Source organism: Buteo buteo, chromosome 18 (assembly GCF_964188355.1).
Source record: "Buteo buteo chromosome 18, bButBut1.hap1.1, whole genome shotgun sequence".
In the NCBI taxonomy this organism is placed as follows: domain Eukaryota; kingdom Metazoa; phylum Chordata; class Aves; order Accipitriformes; family Accipitridae; genus Buteo; species Buteo buteo.
In genome coordinates this window covers 1,524,973-1,548,979 of record NC_134188.1, presented here as the reverse complement: position 1 = coordinate 1,548,979, position 24,007 = coordinate 1,524,973, and the positions used below count along the sequence as shown (strand labels likewise).

General features: G+C 37.8%; 1 protein-coding gene across 5 annotated transcripts in view; it reads right to left on the bottom strand.

The window, feature by feature from the left end:
• The window catches only part of CCDC169 (coiled-coil domain containing 169), a 48,739-nt gene that overhangs the window by 23,238 nt on the left and 1,494 nt on the right, over window positions 1–24,007 (bottom strand). For 2 of the 5 annotated variants that reach the window (XM_075050566.1, XM_075050567.1), the window contains exons 2-7: window positions 19,208–19,290; window positions 18,639–18,755; window positions 18,512–18,552; window positions 10,964–11,062; window positions 10,710–10,763; window positions 6,799–6,875 (exon numbers count right to left, since the gene is read on the bottom strand). In XM_075050566.1, the coding sequence (XP_074906667.1) occupies window positions 6,799–6,875; window positions 10,710–10,763; window positions 10,964–11,062; window positions 18,512–18,552; window positions 18,639–18,755; window positions 19,208–19,290 (471 nt within the window). Of the gene's footprint in view, window positions 1–29; window positions 3,307–3,947; window positions 4,046–6,798; window positions 6,876–10,709; window positions 10,764–10,963; window positions 11,063–18,511; window positions 18,553–18,638; window positions 18,756–19,207; window positions 19,291–20,676; window positions 20,796–24,007 lie in introns of those variants that run through there. The other 3 variants (XM_075050570.1, XM_075050568.1, XM_075050569.1) reach the window with 3 other exon arrangements.

Below are 24,007 nucleotides of genomic sequence, written 5' to 3'. Positions count from 1 at the left end.
GAAAAATCACAACTCAATACCCTCTTAAATCATGAGACTTAAAAAAAAATGTATTTCAGAAAATAAATGTTTGCTTACCAGCATTTGAGGTTTTTAATCCATATTTGCCAGCAACAATACGGGTAAATACTTAAAATGCCATAGTTACTTCAAAATCACGACTCATCTGAAATCAGTGGAGTTACATGAGTAACTATGTAAGGGAAGCATACTCTCAAGTCCCAAGAGTCAGGACATAAAATTTCTCAGTCCATCAATTAAAGGCACTTACACTACAACCAGTACATATGGAATCCCAATTACATTCCATGCTGCAGGAAGAAGTTTGGCCAGATTCAAACCTTCACCTCTAATCCTATCTTCCTCTGATGTTTAGCTCCATTCGCTCACTGACCACAACTGTCAGCAACTCCATTTCCCATTTTTGTCTTCAGATTAGTCCACTGTTTAGAATATGATGCACAGAGAGACTTTAGAGGAGACAGAATTTACCTTCTAACGGATAGCAACATTACAAAAGATCACTCTGTCATGAAATCAGGAAAAACCAGACATCACTACGCTCCCATCTCTAATTTAAATAAACTTAGCTCTGTGATTCAGTCTTCTATGCCTAAAATGAGAACAACAGTACCTACTATGCTTTGAAGGATTAATTACTCCTAAATGCACTGGAATAGCCACATAGAAGATATTGTGTAAAGACGTGTAACTCTTCATTGCTGCAAATGTAGATAAACCCCATTTCACAGCATAGATTTAGCAGTAGTGAGAAAAGTCCATGCAAGATGAAGCCAGGAACTTCAGAACACTCGTCCATCCAAAACTACCAAACCAAAAATTCCAACATGGTTTGGGAAAGCTAGCAATGCAAAAGTTTTATTCAGGTCCAAAGAAATAATGCAACACTTCTGAAACCAAAACCTATCTTTTTGCTGTTGCAAAGAAACTTGAGTCATCGAACCTAATCATCAGGTTGCCCTTATTTTCAGAAAGGCAGGAGGAAAATGAAATGCCAAGTCATTTAAAGAGTAAGAGTACAGAACTATAACCATTTTGCACAGAAAACATTACAGCTGGACACACAATTAGAATGGTCAAACACATGTTTTAGAGCTTAATTATCATACTACTGAGTTTCAAATCCTGAGCTTGTTCCTGGCAAGCTGAAACAGGGACTAAGAAGGACACAGTCTGTTCCTCTCCTCAGGTCACTACTGTACCAAACTGTACCAATAAATGTATCTTCTTAGGCTTAAAAAATAAAAAAGTCCCTTTTAAGTCCTCAGTGAGGACTACCCATGAGGAAAGTGTCCAAGTCTCCTGCTGTGAATAAATGCTGTTCTGCCACATTTGTGCAAGGTTTCCAGTTATTTTGAGGTGCTTCGGGGACCAGACTTGAGTGTATTGACTAACATTTGATTCAGAGACAGCAGTAGTAAATGTCTGCTGCATGAGTCCAAGAACTGGATATTCTTCACTACTGCAGATGTCCCTTCTCTTTTATGCCAATAGGGCCATTATGGTGATTTCTTCCCCTCTCCTTCTCCACAATGACAAATGCCAGCATAATCAAAATTTGGAAATTTTCCATGTGAAAAACAGGAACAGAAGAGGGCTAACCTAATCAGCTGTGCTATGCTTTCAGCTGTGACTGTGAGGAAAAAACTGGCCAGGCAGACCACCCTGCTTATGAAAGAATGATACCAGGTGCATCATGGTAACATTAGAAATATCTGTAATAAATCTCGTACTATGTAAGAGAAAAAATGGGGTTTCCATACTGAATATGCTGTACAATACTGCAAGTCTTCTTTCTCTGCATTTTAGAATGACATCATTGATCTTTTTGTATGAGTTTAATTACAGCCTCACTTTAATGCTGCCAGTAATAAGGAACTATTAGTACTGCTCTTGAAGAGGCAAAAAGCTTTATTAGATACTGCAAAGAGCTGGGGATGCTCTTAAAAATAATAAAGGGCAGTCAATCAATCACATTTGCTCTGCCAAGAGCTTTTAAAAGGTAACCCAGAGGCTTGAAGCTTCATTACCAAAACATTTTTCCTGTTGCCACTTAAAAAAATTCTGCTGAAGTTTAATGACTAGAATGTCAGTAATGAAACTGCAACAATAATCGCATGCTTAAGAATGAAAATGCGAAGTAGTTCTACTTTCATTGAAGAGATGACTTTAAAGACTATTTTGGACCCTAAAAATATATCGATCAGTGCCGCTGAAGAATACACAGAAATTTTTATGGAACCCAGATTGTGGATACAAAGGTTCACCTGAGAGTTCAAATCTCAAATAGCAACATACCAATATCAGGAAACATATAGTGTATATAGTGTTTAAAAGAAAGAACCCCTCTGCAAGATTGGCTCCAAAGAATCCTTAATAAAAAGTGCTCGATTTTTCTTTTGGTTCTACCCATTACTAGTGCCTAAAGTAGCTGGAAATGGTGCTGTGTTTCTAACCCATGCAGACAGAAAGTGATGGTCGACACAGGATCTGTGGCAAGCCAACTTTCAAAAAAGTTAGATTTGGAGGTGTTTTGTCTTCTCTGCTAGAGTAAGAAAGCTCATGGAATATAAAACAATTGTAAAGGGACTCTACTGTATGGTATCATGTAAGAAATCAGACTGGCTAGTAAACTATGCTGTCGGTCTTTTTAAAAGCCAAATGAAAGGCATGTTCAGCTGTACCAACATCAGACTACTTCAGAGTCTCTTTGCTGCCTGTACTGAATGGGGATGCCCCTGAATGGAATTTTATCTGAGATTTACTGTTTTGGGTGCTGAGATAATACTTCAGGTTACATCAGTCTGCCTTTTTCTTCTTGGTTGAGAGATCAAAAATGTTAGAGGCTTGTTTGTTTTCAATCGTTGCTGTGCAGTGAAAGAGTTCAAGGATCTACCTAGTGTATAAAGACATGAAATGTTCTCCAAGGCTTCCAACTCCCTGACACCCAGAATCACTGATGAGAACGAGAACAGAAAGGGTCAGAGATCACCAGAACAAAGATGGCAACTAGAACAATTCCATTAGGCAGAGGAACACTTACGTTAAGACTGCCAAGAAGACATGCCACTCTGGGTTTGGTATTATAATAAGGCACAAATACATTCATTTTCAATTTTGAAATTTTCAGTTAAATTAAAATTTTTAAAAAGTGATTGGAAGTTCTTGGCATTAATATTAAATCAGTCCTTTAGCCTTGGAAGCTGCTTCACTCCTACAGTCTTTTTAATCGATCCTTTTTGAGGATTAACCATCTTCGGGTTTCCTGGAACACTGTACCTCCCTCTGAAATAAAATGGGTGAAGTTAGTCACCAAGTGTCACATTGCCTGTAAGCTTTAACTGCTAGAAATTTGCATGCTTTTTATATTTGCATAAGTGATTACTATTGTGAATTAATAAACCTGAGAGAGGAAAACACAAGTATATTTCTGGGTTTGCAGGCTAGCAGAGCATCTAATTATTCTGCACTGAAACTCAATCCTCATCTCATGATTCCTGACTACTTCCTGTTGCCTAAATGATGGAATTCGAAGAACATGAACAGAATACTAAACATTTGCACAAAGAGAATGATAACTGGCTAAGGAGACATTTTCATCAATGACATAATTCCCATGAGGTAATGGAAAAACACTTCATGTAGATGTAGTTACAGTTCTCTGCAGGTATTCCACTCCAGAGACCCATGCTCTTCAGCCCATGATCATACATGGGAAATGCTGCCAGCAGACTTCTGAAGTGGTATGCATCAAGGACACATAACACCATCTACCCGAAACCTACCAGAGCCATTTTCATCTTGATCTTCTAAGAGAAATCAGTGGGAATGTAAACTAATCTCCAGGAGGGGAATGGTGATTCCACAAACTGGAAGGGTCATTCTCATGATCAAGCAACATGCATCTCAACTCTTACGCAATGTACCTTTTTCTCCCTGTTCATTACTACAGTGGACAGACATCACTTTACATACTCTAACGATAACAGACAGGGTTTCAATGTCTTTCTCAAGTAAAGGCACTCTGAAGGAAAATATATCACAACATCACATCATTATATTCATGGTGACAGCCAGAGAAATATTTTGTTATGCAGTAGAAGCTGCGATGACATGATCTGTGCAAATTCCAAATTTCTGGACAAACAGCCAACAAAGTTGTCCCTAGGACTCGCCAGTCTTCTTGAGATTGACACATCCTTTGTTCGAGCTCTTACAAGCAGTCATGGTCTTCAAGGGAGAGCTGGCCCCATAGAGATACAGAGCTACTTCTACTCAAGAGCTTGGAAGGTCAGAACCCAAGTGCTCAATTATCAATTGATTATTCAAATTCAAATCAATTGATTACTCAAAATCAATTGATTAATCTGCAGATCACTGTAGAGCTGGATCAAGCAGACAGCGTATGTCTGTGTAGAATTCTGCAGGCAGAAAAACCTCTTTCCACTCAAAACCAGCTGGACTTATGGACTAAGAAGCCACGTAGCTGCAGCCAGTGCAGTGTTGAAACTGAGTTAATAAGCCCTGCTATATGCCTCAGTATGACAGTAAGGGCTCCAAATGACTTTAAACTGGCTGCTTAGATCACATCAGAGACATGAATCATCAAGACATCCATGTTTTTCCCAAAAGTCAGCTAGCCTATCTTCTTGTCCTATGAAATGGCATAAAAAGGACCCCTACTGAACTTGACTTCTATGTTTGGATGGCCAGGAAACCGAATGCAACAACAATTAGTGTTCACAATTACTACTCAAAAATGTTTCAGTGTTGCTTTAATATACAGGTTGCATTTTCCATATCTGTACCTATAGTTAAAACAAACAATAACCATAGTTTCTTAGTATGGTTTGAAATCCAATGAAGGCAGGCATTTTCTGAAAGGCCAACAGAAGTGAGATAAGAACTCAGGACAGAAAATTTTCAAATTATTCTCAAGAACACATATATTTTCAATCATGCAAGTCTTCTCTTATTTGAATGAAATTATTTCTCATTAATGTCAGCTTGAATGAACAACCTTCAGGCTGTAAATCAAAACATAATTAAAAAGGAATAATATGACAATGGCTGTGTTAACCTTGTGATGATCAAGGGGGGCCTACTTACATTCTAGCATCTCTTCAAAATACAAACTATGCCAATCCCCATTCTTATCTCCATGTTGCCAAGACCAGAGTTTGACCTGAAAGTTCTAAATCACTGGTTATAAAAGCCAATGCTTTGCAGACTGGGTCCTTTGCTACTAAGGACAATTTAAAAGATGAACTATTCCTTTCATGTGCATAAAGTACTTTGAAAAGTTTAAAAAAAATCCTCTGAGGGAAAAAGGGGATATTTTGTTACAATATGCATCTTCTGAGATCAGCAATTACAGGACACTTTATTATCTTTTACACTTAATTTTCTTTTGTTTGATATAAAGAAAACTACAGAAACACACTGTCATGTAATTTCAGGGTAAGTAATGATCCACTAAAATAAATTATAATAAAACCCCAACATTATCACAGATCAGTGCTAAGCCTCAGCAACTCTCAATATCTGGCTGACGATATTTAATCTCCCAGCAGAGACAGTGAATTCTCCTAGTTCTAGCTTCCTGACCTTCGCATGAGCTATGTCAAACATCACTGGGGCCAGAAGCAACACGCTGGCTATATACGGTGTACCTCAGACCCATCCAGTACTTTTTCTGTATTCAGAAACTTCAGTTATAGACATTAATTCATATTGTACTACACTAATTCATATTCTACTAATATCCTCTCCTGGAGCATGAAGATCTACTGTTCCAGTTTATGAAATCCTGTGATTCTGTGCTTCCACAGAATGAAAGCATAAAGCTGGCAAGCAAATATGTCTACACAATTTCATGCTTATAATTTACTCATTACATTTTCAGATGTTCCCAGTATATATTGTGTATGCTCATTTTAATAACAGAAGTAAGTGGGTTCATGGAAGAGTATTTACTGTGAGATACTAAATACATAGAAACCACACTAGCTCAGGAAGTCTCCAAATATAAAGTATTTGGGAGAGCTCCAAAAGCAAATATTTTATCTGCCTGCCTACGCTTCTGTAGGCATCTACTTATGGCCTCTGGAGGCAGGATACTGGGTCCAACACACTTCCGATGTGATGCCCTAGTATCCTTCATACTTCATATACTTAACATTTTCAGTTCAGTTAAAAAAATAACTCTCCTCCAATTTCAAGCTTTCTCACAAGCACTACAATCAGAAATTCATTTTATTTCTATATAGCTCAGAGCAGGTGGGCTCTTTTAAAATTTAAATTTCTAACCCATATAACTAAACAGAAATTTGTTAAACAATGAAGCCTTTATATGTTGTCATCTAAAATCACTCACATTATCATCCAAAAAAAGCTTTACAATCTCTATTGGCTAAAAAAGGACCAAGGCAGGCATTTATTTAATTGAATTACTCTTCACGGACTAAAGGGTATACTTGTTGCTCCCAACTCTGCAGTAATATAGAAAAAAATGATCCATTTTAAACACAGGTTGAAAGGGAAGAACATCAGAGGTATTGTAAGATTTCAAAAAGGCCACTTAAATATATGTATTTTCGATATTGCAACATGCTTAGTATTAAATAAAACTGATTAAAAAGCAGTATCAAAAATGATGTTAAGAGTAATACTTTGTCAGTAGGATTATGCTCAGTGATATTTACCATGAATGGAAAGTTGCAATATTCAACAAAAAATAATAAACCAGAAAACAGAGGGAATATAAAGGAAATTTACCTCAATATCTGGTTTTCTCCCTTGCCAGTCAGAGCATCTGTTTTTTGCCTTTCAACAATTTGAAGTGTCGCTGAGGTCTGCAACAGCCAAATTTTTACAAAACAAGTTAAATCCTAACCACAATCACAGTTAAGGAAATAAAATATTTCCAAACTAATTTTGACCCACTACAGTCTTACTTCCATAAAGTACTTTAAGCACATATTACACTGATGCCTTGTTGATTTGGGGAATTGAACACATGCCAAAATCCCTTGCTGTGCAAAAATACCATTATTTGTTAAGCTGGACGATCAGAGAACATGTAGTTTCAATCAGCATATTTTTGGTCATACTACCTATAATTCCACATTGTCAATGAAGAAGCATTCTATTTCTAACATACTTCCATGAATGAGAAACAAATCAAATTATAGTCACTTAGTTCTACTTTTGAATGATTAAACCATTAATTGAGAACAGGAACCACTTCAAAAAAAATACCACAGCATGGAAATCTCTGCATACTCTGGAAATCTACATTACTGGACATACTGAAAAAAACCCAGTTGTTACTCTTGGTATTGCATTCAAAAGCATCTGAGCAGGATGAAATCAGTTCGTTCTCCTGTTCCTTAGTTCACAGGGTTCCCTTCTCACCCAGCGCTTGCTGGCTCACCCAGCTGCCATTACCTCTCAGAGCCACCTCTCAGAGGTACAGCTCTACCATGGACAGAAAACCAGAAAACGCAGAAGGTTTAGGGCTTGTCTGGCTGCTGTGCACACTTGGGCGTCTAGTCTAAGTGCATGGAATTTTCTCAGCCCCTTTAAAGGGATCCATCAGGAACATGCAATAAACATATGATAATCATGATATATGAAGTATCGGCTAACCAGACCAAGGAAGACTTTTTGAAAGCCTAGAGCTAGATTTTGGGGCTACCTAAACAAGGCTCAAAGTTTGGATCATTACATTACATTACATTACAACATTTTATAGCATGTGTGAAAACATTTTGCACTTGTGAGAAAAAATTCTGGCACTGAAAAGCAGCACCTCTCACTGCTTATAAGACAATGGTTTCTACTGTGCTTCCATGTATACAATGCACTAGGCAAGTATTGCTGACCCAGTTTAGCTATAACTAAAGCAGAGTCTTTTCAGAGTGCAAGTGTAAAAATGGAATAGGATCTGCACAGATTTACTTTCTTGAAGACGAGAAATTTTTTGCACTCAAGGAACTCTAGTACTAAAGATGATGGCTAGTATAATTTATCATTTTTCTGAACAGATGTGATTCTGTGACACAAGGCAAGATCTGGGCTACGATTGCCTTCACTGTTTTTTTAATTTATATGAATATAGAGTGCCAGTATATACGATTATTATCTATAGCACTGGTTTTGCTGGTAGTTTACTCCAGGCCTATCCCAACTAAAATGAGCCGCTGTTGCACAAGCAGCTTTCCAGTTGTGCCTTTCTATAATTGTGGTCTTTTTCTGCAAAGAAATCCCAATCACAAGTCAGACTCTACTATGTTAGTAAAAGTTTGCAGTAAAAATCTGGCCTGAAAGAATGGCCCTTTTAAATATCTATCATTCTTCTTTGCCTGCTTCTCAAACCAATTTCTGAATACCACCAGAAAGTGCTTTGAGATTTGTGGAGTCCAAATCCAAACCCAACATTTTTTCAGATTGAAAGCAAAACAAAAAAAGCAAACAGGAATACACCATAAACCATCGGTGCCTCTAGCATGAGTTCTCAAGTTTGTGAAATCTTTAATTTATTTTAAAACTATCATTTAAAATTGACTATATCCTCCCAGATCCAGACAAGACAAACAAAAAAAGCACTCGGAAGATACATATACTTTGTAAAAAAGCAGAAAAGCACTCAATAAAAAAAAAAAGGTAAATAAAAGAAATGGTTGCTCAGAAGCATCTCTCTCTTCTGCTGCAGGCTTCAGGAGGGATCCAAAACAAAGTAGAAAAAAACCAAAAATATCTGGGAATTTTTTAACACCTCCAAGTAAAAACTTCCATTCTATGATTATTAGTTTTTACTGTGAGTAATAGAAAAGCACAAACATAATGAGGAATAAAAGGCCTAAAAAGACATTATATCCACCCTCTGTAACTAAGAGAGTGTCACTGGAATATATTGTTGTCACAGGATAACAACATCCCGTAGTATATTTACTTTGGAATGTATGGAAAATGTTAGCCTATGGGTAAATCCTTCTAACTCTGCTGCCAACATTACTGTGCAGGCTCTAGAACACTGAAATTTTAATACAGCTGAAAGAGTCTGGACTGAATGTAAGTTCACTTCTGCCTCTATTGTTAAAATGAGCTGTTAAAAGGGAGGGCATACATACGCAGATTTTAAGATAATATAAAAGCAACAATCAAATCAAAGTCATAGCAGAACAGGACCTGAAGGGCCCAGATAAACCACTGATTCTTTTGCAACCAATGGTCAGCCATGATTAGGTTGACTGCCATGTTCAGATTAGCAATGTAAAAGGTAGATGTCTAAACTACTCACCTAGGCCCCACTTATAGCTCAGGAAGAGGGACACATAAATCCCTTGGAAATTCATTTCATCTTGATCTAAAATGGGTGTGATGGTTTGTACCTTAAACATGCTTCTCTCTCCATAGATTACAGAGGATCCCTCTGCAACTACTTTAGATTGGTTGTTTAATATTCAGAGAATTAAAGACAGAGAGATTAATCTGGAGATTATTATTTTGCTCTCATATGGTTCTGAAATCATGGGGGCAAATAACTGACTAATGAAAACACAATGCACTAACTACCTTAAGTGTCAGTGGCAAAATCCTAGTCCCTAATGCCCCATTTAAGCAACATGCAGGTACATACACCTCACTTCAAATAATGTTTTATGCATGTTTAAGTGCTTTTCTAGGCAGCTGAACATAGGCACTCCTCTTGCTAGCATGTTCAGCAATAAAATAATCTTTTATTTCCTACCTTCTTCCTACAGCATTTCCCAGTTTCACTGTTAATGTAAAGATACTAACAGTTATCATGGGCATTTCCTGGGCTTTTTCTTGGTTTCATGCTGGAAAGTTAGTTTAAGCAATTCTTTCAGATTTCCCAAAGCAGCAATGAACCACGTAAGAGAATCAGTTGCCCACTGTGCAAACACATGGAAACACTGCTAATTACAGCCTTTCACCCCAGTTAGCTATGACAGGGATTCAGTGACAGTCATTCTGGAGTATCACACTAAGCTATTACTTTTATGTTATTCAGGAATTAGGAGCTCTTTCAGAATAAGAAGTACTAGAAATCTTTACAGGTTCCTTTACAGGTTCCTCCAGTTTATAGTATCAACTTTTATGTATTACATAATTTGCAGCAATAAGATTTAACCTCCGATTTCAACCAACCAAGGTATCTTACCCCTTATCTTCTAAATTTAATTGAAATATGTGCTGTATTGTCATTCAGAGCTGGCTGGCTAGTTTGTGTTTAAAAGAAAAAAGGAGAAATATGAAAAAGAGGAATTGCTACTTAAGGTGGTGTCAGTACTGCTAATAATTTGGTTCTGTTCTTTTCAACTGAAACATTAACTAGCATAGCAGTCTTTTGACTAATGGATGGGCAAGCAAGTATCAGAAAATAACTTCAGCTTTCTCAGTTAAGGGCACTTTGACTATCCTTGGGAACAATGAAACTCCAATTGACACAAAAGCAAAACCAGTATTTAAAAATAAATAAATTGTAGCAATCTTTCAATTTCTAGCTCTTAAAATTTTTAAAAATTTCTAGCTTTTGAAATGGATTTGGTAGATGAATGAAGTGATAAAAGACTTTGACCTAATGGCATTAACAGATGCTGTTGCTGCATTAAGAAAGCATAATGATTTTTAAAAGTTATTGAATAGCATATTTTTCTTACCTGTAAGATCTCTGAGAGGTACGTGCGCCGTTCATCATTAGCTTTGTGGTAAGCCTACAGTTAAAATAAGGGATATAGGCTAGCATTAAGCAAAATATTTTAAAAGTTGCATCATACAGGAAGAAACAAATATACAGCAGAGCTTTCTTCTAGTGACATATTTTGTGGAACTATACTATTGTGTGTTCCACACACACTGTCTGTCAGACAACATAATGGCTTTTATAGATTAGAGGCATACAGTGATTACAAACCTTTGATTCTTGTTCCAGTCTAAGTTCATAGTCTTTTAGCTGGTTCTGGAGACTTTTCTTCTCTTCTTCTAGTTCTTTAAGAACCTCCTTTAAGGAACCCTGTGGTTATAGTAAACAAAACGTTTTGGAAGTATTTCCATACCATATGAAGATATCATCACCATAGTCCTTATTCTCCAAGCATTATGATATTTGTCATTCTATTTGCTTCTTGTAGAAGCTCTATGCTTTTTGCTTACATGGTTCCGGCTGCCACAATGCAAAGACAAAAGCAATTAACTATATGCTACAATTATCAGTTATGCACTACACATTTCCACTGTGTTAAAATGACACAGATATGGTTTTCCACACTGCTGCTCCTTGATAGGCTGTTATCCTGGGCTGCATTAGGCCAAGTACTGACAGCAGGTCGAGGCAGGGGATCTTTCTCCTCTACTCAGCACTGGTGAGGCCACACCTGGAGTGCTGTGTTCAGTTCTGGGCTCCCCAAACACTATAAAATGTAATTTCAAAAACAGACACATGACCATTTTAAATGGTAAAACTTCAAAGAAGTTCTGGAAACCCACTTTAGCCAGGACTGTCTGTAAGTTACCTCCCACCCCTACTTTCAAGGCAGTAATTGAAGAACTAGCTGAGACCTTATATATCTGAAGTCTTTAGCTGCTGCACAATACAAATCAAGAAGGGAGAAACGCCAGCCTATGAACTCAGCTAAATCACTAAGGGCTGGATTTGCCTTTCCTGAATTCTGTGGGAAGCAAGCAGAAGGAAGCCTCGCTGAAACAGATTGAATTCTCGATGCTCATGGTTGTATGATCAGCTTAGTGCTTAATAGAGTAAAACACAAAAGCAAAAGCTAACAGAAAACAGAGCTTAAAGCATGCAGTAACAAAGACTTGTAGCAGAGTTCTTGGAGCACAGAAAAGCCTCAATACAAAGCAAGGACCAGTGAGAGCTCAAGAGAACCAGAAGGAGCCTCCCAGCTATGCAGCACTCCCCGAGAAGGAGAAATTGCCAACCAAACCCCAGGATGAACCAGTAAGATAAATTCTGAGAAAGCTTTTTAGAAATGGTTTAACTGAATATTGAAAATTTTTTTAAGTTAGATTTATTACAGGTTCTTCTACTAAGCCTTGAATAGCTGGACAATGTATTCCTGAAAAGGAGTCATAAGCTGACTAAAGGATTTAACCTGAATTTAAGATCCTTAGTTTTCAATAAGTCGTCCATGTCAAACCACTCTGAGCAAGCTGGTAAGCTAAAAGACATACTGAGATTTTAAATGAATACTTTCTTTATGTAACGGAATTTTGCAGGGCTTAGCAAGATTCACTCTCAGAGCAATGGTACATTAAGACTTGTGTCCAGCAGTGACCAAAGCCCAGAGTTTCACAAAGGGAACACCAATTCTCCAGTTCTTCTTTTTTTCATACAATTTCCTTTTTATTTGACTGAAGTTACACATTTGGCTTAACAATTGCCAGAAAATGAAATTATACAGAATGATACTGCAGCTGAATTTTTAAGGCCACCCACGTAAGTTGCTCTCATTCTGGATTGTTCCTTGCTCTGCTACCAGTGGCAAAAGGTGACAATTTCTATCAATCATTTCACAACAGACAAGGTGACAAATACATGACATCATCAACTTGCTTTCATCAGAGCCAGCTCATGCAGACCATTGATCCTTATGGCAATTTTCTTCAGCTCTAATCCTCTAACTTTTCTCCATGAGTTAGAACAGAAGCAACATATCTGTCAGTTGTGTAGAAAAAACCCAACAACACAAGAAGCCTTTGCAATCCATTCTACTTGACATTTTAAATCAAATGAAGTTTTGTTTAGAAAATAAACTCCCTTCCCTCCAACACTAGGAGCTGACATTCATCAGCTGCTTTAGCTGAATCTTTTAACATATCATTTTAAACCCATCAAGAGCAAAAAGCAATACTACATCTTTAGTTTTACTGTAACAGAATTTGATTTTAACTTGATACCAATAAACTCACTAGTCATATATTACTGAACAAATGATGCCTAAAAATTATTTAGCATAGCACATTTCTACATAGAGTATGCACTCGATATATATACACCAAATGCTGTAACGGCTTCGGTACAGGTGAAGAAAGGCTCCCTGTACTTGCCTAAATGCCAAGTGCCCCCTCGTGGTTAGCATCATCTTCATATTCCAAACCAGACTGAGAGCTGAACCACACAAATGCAGAGTCCTGTTCCCACCAGACACTGGCAATGGTCAGGGTAAAGAAATCAGCCCGGAGACTTGTTGGAAAGTTCAGGCTCCTTCAGTGTAAGAGGTGTGGGACACCGCTACCCTAAATCCTTATGTCAATGGTCTCCACAGCATTGCTCATAGAGGTTATCTGCTGACTCGGGCAGTAGGAAGTTAAAACGGAGACTTCCATTGCCGTGGTTCAGATTGGCAGAACAAGTTGCTCCTGACTCTGAAACATTTCACTCAGTATCTCTCCTGATAGGCCTGAAAAAGTCTGGAGATCCCTTCCTTACACATTTTCCCTGGAAGATATCCCAGGGTCCCAGTCAATTGCTGAGGAATTCTTGAGAACAGCCAGCTAAAAATGTCACTTGACTGCAAGATTTTTCCCTGATTGTTTTCTTTGAAATACAAAGTGTATTCTGTCTCTGGGAATACCACAAAGTGATTTGAGTAAAATAGTCTGCTGGTTTGTGCAAGGCCACCAGGAGGAACAACTAATGCCAACATGACAAGGAAAGGAAAAAATGCAAATCACAAAGGTCTCTTGGAAGCATCCAAAATACTTGTCTGAGGTCAGATGAAAGGAGTAGGAAGAGGAAGTCTGTGAGAAGGCAGGATATATCTTAGGGCAGTCAGACCAGACTACAGAACTTTCTCCAAAATGCTTCCAAGTTTCACTAAAAGATAGGATAGCAGATTTCTTATTCCCATAGAGCTATTGGTGACTTACTCCAGCACGAGCAACAAGGTTCCTTTAACAGTGACTTGCTAGGAGAATTGTCGTTTCCTATGCCATTATAAAGTGCTGATGTTCCCTACAGGCAGTTATCAACACCTACTGAAACAGTGTCTTTGTTGCGTGTTTTCATGCAACGCAAGATTCCCCTCCTGTCATGTCGCTAACGCCTTCTCCAGTGTGCCACTGCCACACATTCTGCTTACAGTTTAAAACTGACGGCAAAAACCCTGAGGTGACTGTGTGAGGGTCTCAGTTCTGTGTCACTGTGCTCTCAGAAAGGCAGCTCTGCAAAGCAATTATTTGGCCCTTAATGTCAGAATTTTCTCAGCTATGGTGCTGGACATTCCTGAAAATGGTGATTTATCACAGAAACCTTGGTTCCTTGGCTAATCTTAACTAGAGCGTTGCTAAGGCAATGCTATCAGGAGTGTGCTCTTCTGAACCGATTTTGCAGTATGCTTTTCAGTATTTGCATACTAAAGCTGCTATCTAGGGATTCTTTCTTGCAGAAATGGTGAGAGAGAAAGGAATAATTTTCTTTCTGCTTATATGGGAAATTATGCTCAGCAGAGAGCATGTATTTCACCAAAACTCATTTAATGAAAAAATGTGAACAAATGAATGCAGCATGTTTAAGAGAGGCAAGTAAAATTCACATCATGTTATACTTTAGAGAGAAGGCATTCATTCTGTAATTATTTCTGAAGTACTATATGACATTTCTATTATTCATTGGGACATAAAGGAAATTACTGACTAAACAGTTTTCACTGTTGGAACTCCCTTTTGCTTGTCACTGTTGGAACTCCCTTTTGCTTGTCACTGTTTAGGTTATTTTTGATCTGCCTTCAGTACACAAAAATGATTTTCGAAACCCTGCCTGTAAAAATTTGTGTGTTCAAGGTATTGGTTCTGCGATTACTGTCATGTGACATCTACAGAATTTTTTTGAAGGAAAAAAAAGCATTATCTCAAGTCAGTATAAGGACTTCAGAATGATAATTGTGTATTTAAATGGTTTAGGTGTGTTCTTAATAGCAAGGAATCATTCATCAGTATGATTCTAATTCTGAAGTAAAAATAGTGCAAGCCACCTGCAACAATTATTGCAATTTATCAACACAGAAAATCCTCTGTGCTTCCTTGTTCATCACTCCAGAATTTGCACTTGTATTCTTCTCTTTCATTCAGGTTTTTATAGCTTGCTGACTGCCAGGGTCTCTGATGACTAATTTTTTTTTTATTTTCCCTGTAGTGCTTGATATCAAGAAAATATTTTATGCTATCTACCTCTAAATGGGATGAATTACGCTACAGACATGTTTTTCTCCTTCTGTTCACTATGGTAGGACCTTAAATGACTAGCTGAGTAAGATAAATCTCTTTAGTATCTTTGAGATATCTCCTCTGTTAAATACAGCTGAAATTGCTTAGGAAGTTAAGAATTATTAGGGGCCTTTCTAATAACTCTAACTGCACAATTCTAACCTCCTTGGGAACACAGGTTTAAAAGACTTGCAAATACTATTTAATTTTCTAAATACGTTGCTCAAAACAAAATCTACTGTCTACTGTTGCTGTATTATAGAAATTTCACCAACTTACTGGAAGAATCACTTTGCTATCTCTCCACAGAGCTTCATATGCAACTGCAAGTTGAAAGCTGAATATCATAGTGTACTTTTGATTTAACACACACACGCACAATTTTATATATACCCACTCTCAGCATTTTTACTTTGAGCAAATGCAGATTGATGACTGGCTGCAAAGCTCTTTGCTTTTCTACACCCACTCACCACATCTGCTCTTTATTCTCATCTGTGGAGATGCTAAAAATTCCCCCCTACTCCCATGAACAACTCACAAAACCATAAAAAGGATTTGGATAAACCTGTATGCTTAAACACCACAAAATGATCTCTGTATTTTTTTTACCGATGTTTTGTATCTCCTAAAATTTAAAAGAAAAAAAAAGCAGCTCCGCATTCTCCAAGAGTATCTGTAAATATACAATGACTTTTCTGATAGCTTCAGTGAAATAAAACCAGCAAAGCCCACAAAATGCATCTATTTTCTTCCCCTCTTTCCATCTCCTGAAAATTAAAACAAGGAAAACTGAAACATTTCACTAAGTCCCTATGCACTTTTTTTCCCCTCTGGCTAGCAAACAGAAGAATGTATTCACTGTAAGCTGGAAGGCTGAAGGAAGGACTTAAAACTGCAGAAGAAAAAACCATGGCATGGCACATGGGCTCCAGTCTTCCCTACGTGTCACTGAGGAAGTCTAGGACTCTCCAAACTGTCTTCTAGACTCCTTCTGGCAGTATGAATCTTCCAGTTGTGCTGTCATTCTTTCCTTTACGGGAACAGTAATCAAACCTCTCAGAACAATATCTCATAGGTGAGGAGGCAAGGCAGTATTCAGTAGGTACTAGAAATGTACTGGATTGGTGCAGCCCAGCTGCTGGTGAAGGAGATTATCTCACTGGTAATGACTCTTTGAGTGCTTGGCAAGGTGTAATTGGATTGGTTAAGAGCACTAGCAATTGGATGGAAATAAACACTTCTTATACCATAAGCATGCATGCCAGTCTGTGCTTTACAGGCTGACAGGAATAACATTGTCTGAAGCAGATTCTACTGTAAATTTTGTAGAGCAATGTTCTGTCTTCAAGACTTTTCTTCAGACATAATCCCAGTTGTATTTTCAAATCAACTCCATGAAACAGGAAAGTGGCATGGGAAAGATTTTGTTCTTTTTTTAATTAGCTGTTTAAAAAAAATAAAGTAGTCCTGCCAACCTAGAAAACACTATGGTCTTTAGGACAGTACTAAAACTGGCAAGAATATTTACTATCTGAAAGCCATGGATCAGATCAGAAAGAGCAGTTCATTATTCACACCCTGCTTACAACAGATAATCATTCCCACTAACAGGGCATGCAGCCTTCTCTAGGGTCAGTAAACTCCCATTAATCTTCATAATCTGAAGCACAAAAAAGTCAGATGGAAACACTTCTGTAAGCATAAGCAACTGGAATAAAACTTGTCAGAGCCCTGCCTCATAACGTTCATTATTCCTGCTTATGTTACAAGGCATTATAACATCTTTATCTACCTTTCCTATTTCTATAAGTGGGTAAGAAGGAGAAAAGGTGTCAAGGTAAAAGATTTCAGCAGATAACAGACTAAGGAAAAAGCAGTCCTGAATCTAAAATTGTTTTCACTTCATTTACCACTTTAGAAGACTAAACGGTCAAAATATTTACTGGTTTTTTTCTTGCCATTTTCTCCTCAAGATTGCAGAAAAATGTTTTATGCTTTGCTCAAATACAGGTCATGAAATACAAGCATCTTAAGGAATAAAATCTAAAAAATGGAAAGATACTTCCTTTAGTGTTGCAAAAATTTACTCTACGATGAGGAATTTTCCGGTAACTTATTATACAAAATGTTACTGCAACTATTCATCTATATTATCACAGTTAAAACAAAACTGGGAGTAGTGACTCATACACCAGAAGATTGTCTTGCCATTCAGAGGGGCCTCAACAGGCTGGAGAAATAGGCAGAGAGGAATCACATGAAGTCCTGTTCAACAGATGGAAATGCGAAGTCCTGCCCCTAAGGAGAAATAACCCCCGGCACCAGTATATGCTGGGGGCCTACTGGCTGGGAACTAGCTTGGCAGAGAACGACCTTTGGGTCCTGGTGGGCAACAAGATGACCACAAGCCAGCAATGTGCTCTTGCTGCAAAGAAAGCCAACGGCCACCTGGGCTCCATTCGGAAGAACGTCGCCAGCAGGTCGAGGGAGGTGATCCGTCCCTTCTCCTTAGCACTGGTGAGACACATCTGAAGTGCTGGGTCCAGTTCTGGACTCCCCGGCACAAGAAGGACAGGAACTTCCTGGAGCAAGTCCAGCACGGAGCTATGAAGATGATGAAGGGACTGGAGCATCTGACAGATGAGGAGAGGATGAGAGAGCTGGGACTGCTCAGCCTGGAGAAGGGAAGGCCCAGAGGGACCTTATCAATGTGTATAAACACGTGATGGGAGGGAATGGGGAAGAGGACACCAGGCTCTTCTCAGTGGTGCCCAGTGACAGGACAAGAGGCAATGGGCACAAACTGTAACACATGAAATTCCATCTGAACACAAGAAAGCACTTTTTTTTACTGTGAGAGTGGTCAAACACTAAATGATGCCATGATTTTGTGATCAAGGTTCAACATTTTTCCATTTATTCACAGAACTAGTCCAGCTACTCCATCTCAGACGCTTTACTTCAGGTTCAATCACACAACCTTCACTCAGTTAAAAATTTCACTACATGATCCTTCCCAATATTCCAGTCTTACGTACCTCCTACTTAATGACTTTATACTTTACAAATTTATAAGCAACTGCATATCAGAAACAATAAAAAAGTAAGCAGGACTGATTGCTTTGGTTTCTAGACCAGGCTGCTGCTATTTCTTGTCATGAAAAAACAAATATTATAGAAGTTCTTTAATTACACTGCGATTTGTTGTTAACCAACTAAATGTCATAGTACTCACCACAGGCATTTGATCAAAGGTGCGAACAATGGACAATTTATCTACAAATAAGCAGAACATTTGACCCATTGATATAATTTTAACATATAATCACTATTTCTATTGAAAAACAGTTATGAATACCCACTTCTTCCTGCTGGATTTCCATGAATAAGCTCCATCTTGTCTTGAAGAATATTAATTTGCCTTTCCAGCTGTCTGTTCAATTCTACTTGTGTCTCATATCTGGTTTTCCATTCACTACCTTTAAAACAAATACAGGGTTATTGTATTTCCCAAATTATTTCATGCCATTTCAACTAAAAGTTAGCATTTTTTCAAACTGTTCCCACTTTTTTCTGGAGACTGAGAAAGCCTCTAATTAGTAATCCTCATAATGAGGATCTTTGCATACAAAAGAGCTTGAAAATATAAATCAAGGGAATTTTTCACTGGGCTTACTGTGGCCAGAATATTAACCAACTCTATGAATTCATGTTATTCATAGTTTCATTAATAATTAACAAAAAAGCTAACATGGCAGCATATAGTATTCCTTAATTTCACATTTGCAACATCATACCTATAGTAGTCACGTTTGAAAAGGGATAACTTAAATTTCTAAATAAAAATTTGTATCTCTGTAGGGCCTACCCAAAAGAATTCATTTTCTGTGTTTCCTAACCAATTAGCAAGACCCTGTTGTATTTCACTTACCTTCATCGTCAACACTGCTAAGTCTTTTTTCCAGTTCTGTTACAGTGTTTCTTAGTTCAAACATTGAGGTTTCAAGCATTTGCCTGTGGTATTTAGAGAATAAATTGGCTATTACATTAATCCTATTATTAAAATTAAAAAGAAAAAAATGAATATATTTTCAGATGAAGTATCTACTGGTCTTTCCTATGTAATTACGTCATCTTGCCCATGTTTTTTTTAATGTATTTTCCTCTATGGATACTACAGTACAGCCTTAAAAACAACAGAACTATTTCTACTTTGTGAATAAAATTACTTCCATAAAAAAACAAGACCAACATTTCCTAAAATTTAATAACTGTCTAGCAGATCATCAGAATTAAACAAATGTAGAGAAGACACTGGCCTTAATTCTTCATCTAAAAGAAGATGACCAAAGAATACGGTTTTTTGAAACAAGAATATGCTATTTGAAATTCTGAATTAATTTTTCATTTTGACCCACTCCTCAATGATTAAGAGTCATTTTCTAAATTGTACCCATAACAAAACCAATCAAAGCATGCCATGTATTATGACTATCAGAAAAGAAAGCCAGTGATTAAAGTAACTGAGTGCTACATAAAAAATACAGGAGCTAAAGCCACCATTTTTTTCCATACCTTAAACTTAATCTTGTGGCAAAACGTATTTTTGCCCATTGATTACTTCTGTATACTGGTCGGGCAGCCAGACAGCTGACAAGTACCATGGAAAATGAGTTCTTTCTGCCTTGGAAGGTATGACCAGGAGCAGAAGCTAGCAGAGGACTTTGATGAGAGCACAACCCACCTGCATCCATGAGACAACGTGCTGAATGACTCTCATCCTTCTAAGTGGTAAGATGGTAGTTTAGTGTGCTACAATGAATCATATGATCTAGATCACGCCAGGAGAAAATTACTCCTAACTAAATTACTGACCATACTTAGGCCAACAGCCTGGTTCTTTTTGGAGATGTCTATGGAGATCTCAGGAAGTCAGCCCACACCAGCATAGGTGCAAGTAAAACACAACGCACCACAACGCAACAGCAGTTTGTGGTTTTGTCCTTTAAAGTTAAGTTTAGAAGGCCAAGAGTTCAAAAAACAACCAATGATTCCTGGATGCCTCTATTTTTCAGTGCCCAAATTGAGATATTTCAAAAGAACTGAGAACACAACTCTGCAAATAAGGCCCTTTAGAAAATGCTTTACAATACCAATATGATTATAGAAGTCTTTTAAATCTTAGCCTAATTCATTAAAACATGCAAGTGAGAAAATCATTGTGCTGTCCTATTTTTTGGTGTGGTTTTATTATTTTTTTTAAGGGGAGCTTCCATGTCAACATGGATCTTCTCTTTCTGAACATGTTCATAGTAAGAAATGCTCTTCAAGAAATAGTTAATTAGCCTATAAGAAATTAAAGCCCTGATGATAGAGGTGATTACTGATAAATAGTATCACCTGTTGCACTCCTCATGCTCGCATTCAGTTGGTGACATTTCTTTTCCACAGCTTGAAACATCAGATTTCAACTGAAAGCTGCAGAAGCAAACCAACCAATCTGAAGAAACAGAAGAGGTATGCCTAGAATAAGGAGGGCTGAAGAGCTGAAATAGCAAAGAAATGTAAAGAAGAGTAATTAAACATAATGCAAGTACGTTTTCAGTGCAAGAAACACACTGGAGCACAGTAAGACAGACATCTCAAATGGCAGAGGAGAGCTGGGTCTTCCAGTCCCTCCTTGCTCCATTGCTCTTTTTGTCCCTACCAACGTTAGAGAGGAGGGACCTAAGGAAAGAAATAATGAAAGTATTAGATACAAGAAAACCAAAGGAAATCTGATTGCTGCTGCCTGTTTGTTCCCACTCCGAATGAAAGAGGCAGATGGCTAGGAAGAAGAAAGACAAAGTCTTACTACATTGCTGGTATCATTCCAATAAAAATAGATAAGGTTTCTGTAAAGCAGATTTCTATCAACCTCCCAGTGCCTGGAAAAGAGGAAATTATGATAACAGTGAGTGCTAAAATGGGATTTTTGGAAAACACTGAAAATTAGACACAGTCAAAGCTGTAACTAGAGCTGAGCTGTATCAAAATGAAATTGTTTTACCTTTTCAAAGAAATCTTAATGAAGTGCTTAGATGGATGAAGAGGGATAACACAGGAAGAATGAGTTCTTTAAATCCAATGTTTTCAGTTTTTAATTTCTGTAACTATTCCAAGACTATATGCAACATTTCTTACATAAGATTTTATTATTCTTTCTACATCATTAGCAAAACTTCCAGCCAACTTCTAATTATATTTTGTCCGGATGCAAATGTGTACAGAAATGATGAATTGTCAGGTGTCAAGACTGTAATTGCTACACCAACAGAAAGTCTTATTTTCATTTGGGAACTGAAACCAGTTTTTAAAGAAATCTAATTATTATTAAACATTTAATATTCCAATAGCACCCAGAAAGTAGTCAGGGTGGAACCTCTCTATTTCAGTCAGTGTACATGCAGTAAATTACAGTCCCTGCCCTGACAGAGAAGGTATTGTAGAAATCAATCACTTTGATCAACCTGGTAAATACTTCAGCTTTTTAATGTATTGAGTATTTTCCATTTCTGCAGTTATTTCTAACTGTGATAGGAAGTGATGGTCAGGCCATGTATCTGTTACTGTGAATTTAATGCAGCTGTGTATAGCTGCCTGCCCAAAGACTTGGTCTGTATTTAGAGGGACTGTGGCGTAACTTTACCTGCAACGTCACATGTTAAACATAATTAGACATATTCAAGGCCTATGAATCTTTCCCATGTCAATCAACAATTTATAGTCATCACAGAAGAAAGCCCGTAAATCCTGGAAGCTCACATTTAAGTCATCAGGGGAACTTAACTACATCCTTGCATCCTAAGCATAACAAGAAAGCTCTTGTGAAGAAAACGAGAAAAAAGCACAGTTCAGATGAGAAGGCTGTGATTGAAATGACAAAAGAAAAAATTGCTAAGTTTCTTTTTAAGACAGTTTACGGGTGTTATTTTACTTGAAAGTGACAGCCACTTAGGATGAAAGCCATTTTCCTGCACGTTTTGCTACCCAGATCTGGGTATCTGATACATGTATCAGGCAAAAGGCTGCTTGAGGCCATTTTCTATAGTGGAGAGAGAAACCAGTGAAACGTTACAGGAGAAGCTCAAGGCAAAACGCCACTTCTAGGGCATCAGCTCTACAACATGGCAGACCTTTACTGATTCCTGTAGAAGACAAAATATATAGATGCCTTCAGAACCTATGAACAAACCAGAAACAATACTGCGCAGTGTGAAAGGCAGCAGCACAGGGAAGAGCATACACAGCGTTGAAAGCTACAGACTTCAGACACTCGCAGTCAGCAGTATGCTGGGAAAATGCTGCAGCTTTCCTTGCCAGGAAAGCCACAGAAGCTGAAATCTCACAAGCTGAATTAACACACAACTCCATCAACATTCGTAAGTAGCTGACATGCATAAATATATGGCTTTAAGACCTCTTTGTCTATTAAGAAGTATACTGCAGTATTATATGCCTTCTCTCACACTCTCTCTCTCTCAGAAACATTTGCCATGACATTTCCCAGTCAAAACCTGTGCTGAACCTTGATTACAGTAATTGAGAGTCAGATTTAAGCTGACTTTCATTAAAGCCTTTGAAAGATTTCACAGCACTACATCCACAATCATTGAGAATCAGCAGGTACTTTAGGTACAGACCCCTTACGGACATGGATGATTCAATTTACTCTTTGAAGTAAAAATCTCTTTTTCCTGAGTGTTAAATGAGAGTGGTAGGTGGGCTGTTAGCAAACTGCCTAAATGACACAATAATCAAATAAGCCAGTAAAAAGACAACAAAGATGAGATGGCTGTGAAGGAATGCAGACCATCTATCTGCAAGCCAGTCATCCTCAGCTTGCTTTATACCCAATGGAGAGAAACAGGCACCTCCTAGGGTCTGAGTCATCTAAAACAGCCAGCCACAGTGGGTCAGATGAATCACACCTTCAAAGAGCCTTTCTGTATTCACTGACTATACATGCCACTGGTTTAGATGCAGATGTCTAACAAGCCTGGTCATTAACAGTTAGGTTGAATAAATAACTTCTGTGAAATAGGCAATAATGATATAGTCTATTTGTACACACAAGATACACACAGGAAACAGGTGCAGAATCCACCTGGAGCTGCAAGTCTACTGTCACGCCATCAAAAACCTTTTTTTCAAGGTTTTTATTAAATATATATTTTCCTTTCATCGGCAAGTAAGTCAACACTTCACAATCTGTGCTGGGCTTTTGGCCCAGTTTTGCAGAAGATTCTCAGGTATATTAGCAAGAACTTAAGGTGCACAAAGAATCCAGGGTTTTATTAATTAAAAAAAAAAAAAAAAACAACAACAAAACCAGAGCAGTGAAACAAAGCCAATACCATTCTGCTTTTTACCTGAATACCTACAGTATCAGGATTGTGTGTCAGCTAAAAGAATTGGTGTATGCAAAGGATAATTGATATATTACACTGACACGCTACTTTTCAGGAGACTTAGTAAAAGGACATTTGCTTACACGTTGGTGCAAGTACGTCCAAGCTCCTTTGGGCGCCATTATGAACATACAAGCTGCCTAACCATTTTGACTTTGTTAATATTGGCTTCCCCCCTTTCTGTTAGTGAATAAACATTTTATGAAGTCCATAACTGCAGGACTAGTTTGAAGAGAATCTGCAGCCCAGACACGGAAAGAAACATTGTCCAGGGAAAACAT